General features: G+C 39.5%; 1 protein-coding gene across 1 annotated transcript in view; it reads right to left on the bottom strand.

The window, feature by feature from the left end:
* The window catches only part of NCKAP1L (NCK associated protein 1 like), a 56,543-nt gene that overhangs the window by 28,790 nt on the left and 15,505 nt on the right, over positions 1–12,248 (bottom strand). The window contains exons 10-18 of the mRNA XM_049783364.1: positions 11,784–11,840; positions 11,401–11,497; positions 10,543–10,652; positions 10,279–10,411; positions 9,298–9,379; positions 7,403–7,461; positions 6,398–6,543; positions 3,661–3,793; positions 3,275–3,394 (exon numbers count right to left, since the gene is read on the bottom strand). Coding sequence (XP_049639321.1) covers positions 3,275–3,394; positions 3,661–3,793; positions 6,398–6,543; positions 7,403–7,461; positions 9,298–9,379; positions 10,279–10,411; positions 10,543–10,652; positions 11,401–11,497; positions 11,784–11,840 — 937 coding nt within the window. The remainder of the gene's footprint in view (positions 1–3,274; positions 3,395–3,660; positions 3,794–6,397; positions 6,544–7,402; positions 7,462–9,297; positions 9,380–10,278; positions 10,412–10,542; positions 10,653–11,400; positions 11,498–11,783; positions 11,841–12,248) is intronic.

Raw genomic sequence — 12,248 nt, 5'->3', positions numbered from 1 at the left:
TGGTCCCCCAGGTACCACCAGAAGTAATGCCTGTGCATTGGAGTAAGGCACAAGTACCAGTAGGTATGACTCCCCCCAATCTCCACTCCCACCATTATTATCATAAGAGTAGATCAAAGAATTCTGTGTAATTGTACTTTCCCAGGATCTTCCAACCTAACAAGTTGAATTTTTGTTTGTACGGAACAACAATCTCATTTGCTATGTTCTCATAGTCTGTCCCATAGGGATATTTTCCACACTGTCACAGTCATTCAGAGACTCAGAGCTAACAATGTGGTCAGCACTTCCTTTTAATTGTCTGTTTGTTGCACACATTGAGCAGTGTATAGAGATTACTCCCAGCATGATACGTAGATGTCTCTTCCATCAGTCCTCTGGGTGCAATGCTAAGAACTGAACCCAGGATTCCAGAATGCCAAACTTGTACTCAAGTTCCTTGATTCTCTCCTCAGCTGAAAATTTTAAACATCAATCCTACAACTTTTTTCTTTACTAAGACCCTCCAATTAGTCATATAAAAAATATGTATGGAGAGGCCGAACAGTAGCGCAGCAGTAGGGCATTTGCCTTGCATGCAGTTGACCTAGGACGGAGGACAGTTCAATTCCCCAGTGTCCCATATGGTCTCCCAAGCCAGGAGCTATTTCTAGCACATAGCCAGGAGTTACTCCTGAACGTCAATGGGTGTGGCCCAAAAAACAACAACAAAAATTTATGGAGCCAAAAAGAAAATACAGCAGGTAAGTAGCTTGTCTTGCATGTGGCTAACCTGGGTTCACATCCTTTGTATCCCATATGGTCCCCCCAATTCTCTGAGTGCAGAGCCAGATGGGGCCCCAGAACATAACATTTATATATGTGGATTATTAATTTAGGGGTCAACACCACCAGGTGTGGTCCAAAAACATATAACATATATATAGATTATTACTTTGGGATCTCCATTATCTCCTTCAATTATTTATTCATGTTTCCTGAGCATATGCAGATCATCTCCTCTGTACTGCTCCCACTCTAAATTCTCCCCACTTAGTTCAAAGCTATTGAGCATGTACAGAACATGTCTGAAAACTCCTTTTTAGTTGTTGTTGGGTTCTTGGGGGTATGTGTTTTTTTTTTTGTTTTGTTTTGTATTTTGCTTTTTGGGCCACACCCAGTGATGCTCAAGGGTTACTCCTGGCTATGCGCTCAGAAATTGCTCCTGGCTTGGGGAACCATATGAGATGCCGGGAATCTAACCAAGATCCGTCCTGGATCCACCACATGCAAGGCGAATGCCCTACTGCTATGCTATCACTCTGGCCCACTGAAACTTGTTAATTAGAATTTCTTTCAAGCAGCATAGGTCTAAGAGGAAATTCCTTTTGTTATAGTTTATTTTTTATTTGTTTGGTTTGTTGGTTGATTGGCTTGGTTGGATTGGATTTTTAGGCCATATTCAGAGATCTCATACTCAAGACAGGGCCCCAAGAAACTTATGAATACTGGGGACCAAATCTAGGTGAGCAATAAGCAAACAAGCACCTTATCACAGTACTATATCTTCAGTCTCATATATGCTGTATTTTTTTTTAAGTTCAGACTCTTACTGTTTCAAAAAGAAAAACCTATCTTGATGAGCAAAGTTTAGTGTCTCAACCCTAAAATTATATCAAAATGTCCAGGGTAGTTTTCAAAAGTAGTTACTCAAAATAGTTGTTCGTAATTACTAATAATAACATCATTCATTATTTATTCATGATGATAATTTTGGAAGGGCCAAAACTCATTTGGTTCTGATGTGTGTAAAATAATTAGTCCCATCATGTTTTAGTCATCCCTAAATATAGCACTGAGAAAAATATAGCACTGAGAAAAATCTCCTTACCTGTGCCCCTCACATGCAGCAGGGACTCAGATGAAGTAGTTAATATACTCACAACATGTTTGCATCTCTTCTTTTCATTAATTATTTAAAAATCATAAGCATATATTTTTAACTCCTATTTCTCTTAAACTAGGACATTCACCAAAGGCAGGGATTATGTTCTTCCTTTTAGGACCACATCCCAAAATCCAGCACAGAGCTTAATATTCAATAAGTAAAAATAATATAACTAAAATCTATAAAATTTATATTTTAATTACATTATTATAATATATTTTATAATTAATGTATTATGTTTTAATTATAATATTCTCTATTAATTATATTTGTATGCCTTTGTAAGGAAAACTTTCCCCATTTTACATGTGAGCAAATAAAAAGATTATATAATCACTGTGTATATGTATATAGCAATACACACACACACATATATATACACACACACACATACAACATATGTTTCCCTTCCACAAAGTTGAACAATAGCTGTCTCAAGATGTATAGGACCAAGATGCATATGACCAACTAAGTCTACCCCAAAGCCACCACATTCTCTCAAGCACAGCTTGGAGTAGGCCCATAGAATGTGAGCTCAAAACCCAAATAAATAAATAAATAAAATGAATTCAAACCCAGGAATAGCAGGTAGTCTAGGCAACCTAAAAGACTCCTGAGCAGTAGCAGAACAAGTTTTTAATTCTCAGAAATGTTGTATGAGCTAATCATGACCAGGTGGTATGAATCAGTCAGGGGAAGGAAAAGGAAAACAAGCAGCACCAACAAGAGAGAAGCACCAAGGATAAACACAAAAAAGGAAGGTGTATGAAGTTTTCAGATAATCACAGATTAGGATGCAGATGAACAGAACCATGATCTGAGGGCTACTGTTCTAAATGTGTGTGCACAGAGCAGATAGAGGAAGGAAAGTAAATTAGAACATTAACTCAATTCTTGTAACCTTTCAAGTGACAGCAAAAATGTTGGACAGATAAAATTATTTTTAGCCATCTCTATATAATCCTTAAAAAAAAGTAGTAATTAGGGCCCGGAGAGATAGCACAGCGGCGTTTGCCTTGCAAGCAGCCGATCCAGGACCAAAGGTGGTTGGTTCGAATCCCAGTGTCCCATATGGTCCCCCGTGCCTGCCAGGAGCTATTTCTGAGCAGACAGCCAGGAGTAACCCCTGAGCACTGCCGGTGTGGCCCAAAAAACAAACAAAAAAAAAAAGTAGTAATTAATGAGATGACTAAGAAAAGAAGCCTGCCTTAAACTCAAGTACACAAGACCCTCTTCTACTTATGAGAAAGGGTTAGAGAACTTGTCGTTTGAGAGAAAGAAAAAGACAGAAAGGGTAAAGCACTACAACACAGCAAAGGGGGTGACTATAATGATGGCTGAGCCTACCTGCTCACTCAGATTTCTCTGTTCAGCACAGATATCCAGGATGCAATTGCTGGTCTGTTTAGCCAGCTCTTCCAGGAAAGAGTTGCAGTGATGAAGACCATGATTTTTTAGGTGGGGATACTATAGGAAAGAAGAACCAGTGAAGAAATTCTCATCACCAACATAACGGTTTTCGTCCCATTATACTGCTTTGATTACTTGATCTGAGTCATTCACCCTTTCTACAAAAAAAGATATTGCGACCCAGAGAGTGGGCACATCTATGGCAAGCTGAGTCATTTAGGGACTCATATCACATATGTGTTTGAGGCTGACCAAAATCAAACCTTGGATCTGTGTTTCAAAGAAAAAGAATAAGAAGTGTTTTTGGAGTTCAGGGCACTCACCTCCTCTGGGCACATCTCATGAGTGCAGTGGACAAAGTGGGCACAAACCAGTGGGAAAGCAATGGCATAGCGCAACATAGTAGGTTCCTCCAGAGTCATAGCAAACATCTTCTCAAAGGTGCGTAGATGAAAGCTGAAGAAAATAGAAGGATGCTTTAAGGCCACAGCTGAGAAGCTATGTTCCCTTCCGGGGGAAAGAATGTTCTTTCAACAAAAACTCATTAATAGTCTCTATTCCCCTTTTAATTTTCCTATCCTTAAAAGAATCAGGAACTCATAAAATGCCTTACTAAATTCTACAATGAATACCCAAAAAAAGTTAATTGATTCTCCATGACCTTGTACAAATTTTGCTTTTCCTACTCCTTCCTTGGGATTTCTGCATAATTTTGTATTTCTCCACTAACTTAGAAGTGCTTCAGTATTATTCAGTATTATTAATTCACATTCTTCCCAAATTTTAACAATCAAGTTCTAGAAATCTTCTTTTTTTTTTTTTTTTTTTTTTTTTTGGTTTTTGGTTTTTGGGCCACACCCAGCGGTGCTCAGGGGTTACTCCTGGCTGTCTGCTCAGAAATAGCTCCTGGCAGGCACGGGGGACCATATGGGACACCGGGATTCGAACCAACCACCTTAGGTCCTGGATCGGCTGCTTGCAAGGCAAACACCGCTGTGCTATCTCTCCGGTCCCAAGTTCTAGAAATCTTATTCATCTTTATATACTCTTAACATCATGAATTTTCTTTTTTGTTTTATTTTGTGTTTGTTTTGGGACCACTCCCAGCAATGCTGAGAGGTTACTCCTGGTTGACTTCAGGGATCACTCCTGGCAATGCTCAGAGAAACAGATAGGATGCTGGGATCAAATCTGATTTTCCACATGCAAGGAAAGCAAACAACCTGCTATCTATCTCTCCAACCCCCAATCAATACCAAGCATTTTCTTTTCACACTTTCTAATTTAGTAATTATTATGTTGGCATTCTTTTCACCTATGACTGCTACGTTGCCTATATTCCATGACTGTAAAGAGCAGAAAAATATATATTTCATTTTTGAACCCTTATAGAAAGAAAAATACACACAAAACGGTAAGCTGAAATCAGAAATCCCTTAGTCCTAGTATCTGTACAAAAACCAAGATCACTAATTACAAAAGACTGACTACAACAACCACAACTGAACAGAAATTTTCCTGAGACCATAAAGAAAGACTCTATCCCAGGCTGCATCCTAGGATCTGTGCAAAAACCAAGATCTCTAATTACAGAGGATTTCTGCAACTGAGCAGAACATATCCTGGCACCATAAAAAAAGACCTTGGGTTTTGACAACATGTCCAGAATCTGTAGTTGTCTCATGACAGTATGCTTCAAGGGTAGAGACACCCTGTATCTCTTAGGCCAAGGGAATCTCCTTTCTAATTTCCCCAATATTTACTGTGTCTATGAAAAAAAACTTGCCACATCTGCCTCCCATTTTTTTATCTTTTATTTTCTTATTTTTTATTGTTTTTTTCTTCTTTCTTTTTCCTTTTTTTTTCTTATTTTGATTTTATTTATATTATAGCTTCTAGACAGAAGCTCCCACTGCCTTTTTTTTTTTTTTTTTACAGAACCACAGAACATGAATCATCTCGTTCTGTCTCATATTTCTATGTCTCCCTACAAACTGAGGGGGATAAAAATGTGGATGGGAGCCAGGGAGCAAGCGTTCTCAGGAGCATTGATGGTCAATGGTCAAACCTAAATACCCAAACTAAAGTCAACAATAATAGAATCAAGAGATGCAAACTACAACAAGCTATACACAAAAGAGACCTGTCACACAAGCAGTTCAAGGGGCTAAGGGTGAAAGTATGAGAAGCAAGCTTCGAACTATGGTGGAGGAAGGTCAACACTGGTGGTGGAAATGGCCCTAATTCACTGTCACTATGTACCTAAAATACAACTGTTAACGACTTGTATTTCACATTGGTTTCAATAAAAAAATTATAGAAAAATAGAAAAATAAAAAGAAACTGAAGAAGTTTCAAAAAATAAGGGAAGAGAGGCAAGGTAGTGGGGTCTGGAAATATTGGGTAATTATCCTAGAATAGAAAAAATATATGATCATGTTTGTAATCATGGTGTTTAAATAAAAATATATATTTATAGAAAGGAAGGAAGGAAGGAAGGAAGGAAGGAAGGAAGGAAGGAAGGAAGGAAGGAAGGAAGGAAGGAAGGAAGGAAGGAAGGAAGGAAGGAAGGAAGGAAGGAAGGAAGGAAGGAAGGAAGGAAGGAAGGAAGGAAGGAAGGAAGGAAAGAAAGAAAGAAAGAAAGAAAGAAAGAAAGAAAGAAAGAAAGAAAGAAAGAAAGAAAGAAAGAAAGAAAGAAAGAAAGAAAGAAAGAAAGAAAGAAAGAAAGAAAGAAAGAAAGAAAGAAAGAAAGAAAGAAAGAAAGAAAGAAAGAAAGAAAGAAAGAAAGAAAGAAAGAAAGAAAGAAAGAAAGAAAGAAAAAAGAAAAAGAAAATAATACAAAATCCAAATGACTTTCTTATGGAAGATAGAACCAAAGGTAATCAACTTTAAGTAATTGTCACTTGGAAAAAGCTAAAGTCAGTAAGCCATAGTGTTTAAGTAAGTATTTACCTTTAAGTACATTTCAAAATAAATAAGACTTTCTTGTCCATCTGGGAGAGTATAGTGGCTAAGCAAGAGATCAAGTCAAATGATAACAAGCTCCAAATTAGGACCTACCAGAAGGTTGACAGGTCAGAAGTTTCCACCAATGTTTTCTCTACTGAGTCCAACATTCGGGAATGAAAGACAATGAGGTTCATCACCTTGGCTAAGTCAGGGTTCTCATGCAGATGCAAGGGAGCCTTAGCCACACTAGTATATGCCTGTAATTGAATGTAGTAAAAAGATGGGGGAACAGTGACTATTAATGAAAGTACCGTGCCCCTTTTCTTGAGGCTTCACTTTCCCTGTGGTTTATCTGTTCTATAAGTAATGTCAATATTTATTCACTCCACAACAGGAAAGAAAAGGAAGGAAGGAAGGAAGGAAGGAAGGAAGGAAGGAAGGAAGGAAGGAAGGAAGGAAGGAAGGAAGGAAGGAAGGAAGGAAGGAAGGAAGGAAGGAAGGAAGGAAGGAAGGAAGGAAGGAAGGAAGGAAGGAAGGAGGGAAGGAAGGAGGGAGGGAGGGAGGGAGGGAGGGAGGGAGGGAAGGAAGGAGGGAGGGAGGGAGGGAGGGAGGGAGGGAGGGAAGGAAGGAGGGAGGGAGGGAGGGAGGGAAAGAGGGAGAGAAGGAAGAAAGGAAGGAAGGAAGGAGGGAGGGAGGGAGGGAGGGAGGGAAAGAGGGAGAGAAGGAAGGAAGGAAGGAAGGAAGGAAGGAAGGAAGGAAGGAAGGAAGGAAGGAAGGAAGGAAGGAAGGAAGGAAGGAAGGAAGGAAGGAGGGAGGGAGGGAGGGAGGGAGGGAGGGAGGGAAAGAGGGAGAGAAGGAAGGAAGGAAGGAAGGAAGGAAGGAAGGAAGGAAGGAAGGAAGGAGGGAGGGAGGGAGGGAGGGAGGGAGGGAAGGAAGGAAGGAGGGAGGGAGGGAGGGAGGGAAGGAAGGAGGGAGGGAGGGAGGGAGGGAGGGAGGGAGGGAAAGAGGGAGAGAAGGAAGGAAGGAAGGAAGGAGGGAGGGAGGGAGGGAGGGAGGGAGGAAGGGAGGAATTGGAAAAGGGAGAATCTGATAATCAGGGATCATTAACAGGCCTACCTGTAGACGAAACCAATCAAGCCTCAATCCAGAGAATTCAAATTTCTCTCCTTTATCACCTGCAAGGAAAATACAAGCTTAAACTTGTATGGAGTGGCTGGAGTGATTTTATAGTAGGTGGGCACTCACTGTGCACTTGGCCAACTTGGGTTTGATCCCCAGAATTCCATATGTTTCCTAAATTCTACCAGGAATAATCCCAGAGCTCAGAGCCAAGAGAAAGTCCTTAGCACCACCAGTTGTAGACCAAAACCAAAATAATAATAATAATAATATTCTTGCAAGGAATTGAAGGAACACATGTTAAGTGAATCATGTTAAGTAAATCATGTTAAGCATGATTAAGCATTCACAGATCACGTATGTGTGGCATATAAAATAAGTGGATGAAGGCATACCAAGAATTAAGTAGGTGGATAACTTGGTAATCCTTGACATCAGAAGATAGGAAGAAAAAGGATAGAGAGGGAAAGAAATCAAGGGAGGATAGCAAGAAGAGATGGAAGTAACAGCAGTCAGAGGCCAATGATGATGTAGAGGAGTGGAGGCAGTATATCCAACCCATAGTCAACAGCAGTGAAGCAGGAACCTAAACCACAACAGCCAAACTTTAAAAATGTCTGTCAAGAAGGCAGGCTGAAAAAAAGGGAAGGGGAGGGGAGAAAACCTGGGGACACTGGTAGAGGTTACTGGTTGTAGGATAGGTACTATGCCTAAATTTCAACTATGAATAATTTTATAAATCATGGTATCTTAAAAAACTTTAATTTTAAACAAATGTTATTCTATGTCTGTCCCTCTCCTCCTGTATCACTGCACTCAGCATACTCTCCATGTATTAGCAAATTTCATGACTTCATTTTTTCTAACAGCTGCATAGTATTCCATTGCATAACTATACATAATTCTTTTGTCATAGTCATAAGCAGGATATTAAAAAACAGTATGGGAATAATCTCCAATAGAAATGAGGGCCAGGAGGATTGGTCCATGTGATGCTTGCCACAAAGGAGAGAGTGGAGTGCAGTTATGACAGAGAAGTGATCCTTACAGCAACAATAGTTGGAAATCATCAAGAACAAGAACTTAGTAGTGAAAAAAAGTAAAGTGCTATGCATGATGTCCTCTCAGTAACAATAATGTAAAGCACAGTACCTAAATGGGGAAAAAGGTATAGAGAGATAAAGAGAAAGAGTTTCTGCCATAGAGGCAGGCTGGAGGTAGGGGAGAGGAACTGGAACATTGGTGTGTACACTGGTGAAGGGATGGGTCTTGAACATTGTATGTCTGAAACAGAACCATCAACAACCCTTTAACTGCAAATGAATTTTTTTTTTTTGGTTTTTGGGCCACACCCGGCGATGCTCAGGGGTTACTCCTGGCTGTCTGCTCAGAAATAGCTCCTGGCAGGCACAGGGGACCATATGGGACACCGGGATTCAAACCAACCACCTTTGGTCCTGGATCGGCTGCTTGCAATGCAAATGCCGCTGTGCTATCTCTCCAGGCCGGCAAATGAATTTTAAACAGAGAAATAAAGAAAAACAAGCTTAAAGGGAAATAAAACAATACCCTAAATTGAACTGAGAGAATGATGAATCTTCAGTTATCTTAGTATATTCTTTCCTCAAAAAAAAGTTCTTGAACCTGAGAGATAGTACAGGGGTGGGGCAGTTGCTTTGCATGTGGCCAACCTGGGTTTGATCTCTGGCATTCCATATAGTCCTCTGAGCACCCAACAGGAGTGATCCCTGAGCACAAAACCAGGATAAGCCCTGAGCATTGTTGGGTGTGGTCCAAAAATCAAAACCAAAAACAAAGAAATAATAATTCTATAAGAAAATAAGATGTACACCATCCCATACACCCTACCTCCTTTACTTTTCCCCAGTTACCTTGCTTGAGATTCAGAGAGGAGAGAGTGCTGACAAATGAGGACATGATAACAGATTCCTCTTCAGGACATACAGACAGATTCTGAAAGAGAAATTCGACTTACTGTCAAATTGGACTTACTGTCAAATTTCTACCACAATAGAAACAAGACTTACAGAAGTTAGCCAGTATATAAATGTAGAAAGAACAGCTAAGCACTGCAAAACAGAAGGAATGAGCCAAACAAGAAAGGAAGAAAACTTACCAGATTCTCTGCTATACTACCATCCAATTTCTCAATTGTTTTTCTCCTATTTATAAGTAGCTTCAGTTAGGAATAAAAAAAAAAAATTACTGGGTCCATAGCAATAGTACAGCAAGTAGGGTGCTTGCCTTTCACATGACTGATGGTTTTGATTCCCATCATCCCATATGCCCCCCCCCAAGTCCTACTAGGAATGATTCCTGAGTCTAGAGCCAGGAGTAAGCCATGAACACTGCTGAGGTAAACCACCTGCTTTACATACAAAAGATGTGAACTTGATCCCTACAAAGGATTATAGTTCTACATTGCCAAGTGCAATCCCCAATAGTATTGTCATTGAGAGCCTCTCATAAGTGTGCAGTTCCAGAACATCAAAAAAGCAACAAAAATGAAAATGGGAGAAAAGTTTACTGAGATTATTTGTGTTTTTCTTTAAAAAAAAAAAAATGAAGAAGAACGGTGGTAGGGTGTTTGCCTTGCACAGAGCTGACCCAGGATGGAACTCGGTCTGATCCCTGGCATCCTACATGGTCCCCCAAGCCAGGAGTAATTTCTGAATGCAGAGCCAGGAGTAACTCCTGAACATCACCAAGTGTAGCCCAAAATAAAAAAAAAAAATGAAGAAGAGAGGCTGACTTTTTATTCGACTATATGAGCATAATATTAAGTTAGGGTGGTCCTAGAATCTAACCAGGAATCACCCTAAAATTTCCAAAGTATAATCAATTAGACATACTTGAATAACATCACTGAGCACAAGGGCATCAAATCTGGCCAGATACTGAAGATGGTATTGCTGGATCACTTTGATGTGTTTTCGTACCAGAGCACTAATTTCCTCCAATAAAAAAAGCAGTTCTGCAATGCTCCTACAAAGACAAGATGAGAACAAAGATACATGAGACTGGAAATGTGAACTGAGACAAAACAGTAATAACAGTAGAAACTGGGTCTCCTGGTGTCATGGTTTAACTTGAACTAAACCATGTTAAATACTAACGAGTCTGCATAGTCCTCGGGTGTCTTTGTCTTGGTGACATTTTCTGAATGGCGAACTAGCCAGGTGACCTCATCACGAATGAAGGACAGTGCCATGAAAGCAAAAAGAGCCTAAGGAGAGAATAAAGAATCTTCTATTTCAAATATATATATTTCAGAACTCAAGAAAACTACCCTGAGTATGCATATGGGTACAATTGGGTAGCCACACACAAACACACACACACACACACACAGTGTTCAATAAAAAACAGATCCACAGAAAAACTGTGACACAGAATCAAACACATGTTGACAGTAGCTCACAGTCAATACCCTTTCTTTCCTATCAAATTAGATTTTATAAATATTTAATAGGCATTTGTGTGGTTATTTTAAAAATTCAAAACTGTCTTCAATTACCATACACACAAATAAAAGATAAGACAAGTACATAAATGGCTACAATTCATAGAATCTATGATAGTGCTAAAAAAGATAAAAGAAATACAAAGGGGGGCCCGGAGAGATAGCACAGCGGCGTTTGCCTTGCAAGCAGCCGATTCAGGACCAAAGGTGGTTGGTTCGAATCCCGGTGTCCCATATGGTCCCACATGCCTGCCAGGAGCTATTTCTGAGCAGACAGCCAGGAGTAACCCCTGAGCACCGCCGGGTGTGGCCCAAAAACCAAAAAAAAAAAAAAAGAAAAGAAAAGAAATACAAAGGGAACCAGTATATATATACTTATACATATATGCACACACACACACACACACACACACACACACACAACACAAGACTAAAAAAAGACAAAAACTCATGAAAGATTTCCCTTTTATCATTGACCTTTATTGCCCCTCCCAACATTTTTTTTTCTTGCCTTTGGTCCCAGAAGTCCTGGTTCATCTGTTAACACTGTTTCCATCTCCTTAACTGCAATTCGAAGAAACTGTCGCCGTTGACAATGAAACTGACCACTAAGGAAAAATAAATAAAAACTTAGAAAATATCACCTTGCCCTTCCTAAAATATCCTTCAAAGGCAGGAAAGGAAACATTTGCTTTTAGAGAAGGGTGTCAGACAGAATGAAGGTTTATTGCTAAAGTTAGACTTGGTAAGAAAACACAAGAATCTGTGGGCAGCAGCAAATCTTGGATTTAAGTAGTAAGATTATACAGAAATTGTGGAGGACTTAAGTAAGATTAAAGATCAGGAAGAATTCCTATTCCATCCCCTCTTCAAGAACATGCTCACCCACCTTACCTGTTCGCAGTTGCATATTCCTTGCTTTCCTTTATGTCTGCCACTCGCTTTCCATACCTAAGAATAGACAAGAGATTAGCAAAGCTATCTACAACACAGGTTAAAGACTTTGTCCTATACCTCCCCAGTTCTTGAAGTTTTTTCAAACTACAGTAGAGAGGGAGTATGAGCAACTATTGCCATCAGGATCTTTCCAAACCTTGAGCTAATAATAAAAAATTCATGGTCTTTCTTTATATTTTTTGTATTTTTATAGCTATACATTTTTTTCACAGTTATAAAGTTACTCATGATTTTCAATCATATAACATCCAACACCCATTCCTTCACCAGTGCATATTTTTCTGCCATCAAAGTACCCAGTTTACCTACCACACTCCCACCCCTACCTCCATACAGACATTTATATTTTCTCTTTCTATCTTTATTCCTTTTAGACACTGTGGTTTAAAATATTGTTAGTGA

Source organism: Suncus etruscus, chromosome 11 (assembly GCF_024139225.1).
Source record: "Suncus etruscus isolate mSunEtr1 chromosome 11, mSunEtr1.pri.cur, whole genome shotgun sequence".
In the NCBI taxonomy this organism is placed as follows: domain Eukaryota; kingdom Metazoa; phylum Chordata; class Mammalia; order Eulipotyphla; family Soricidae; genus Suncus; species Suncus etruscus.
This window is presented reverse-complemented; position numbering and strand designations above follow the sequence as displayed.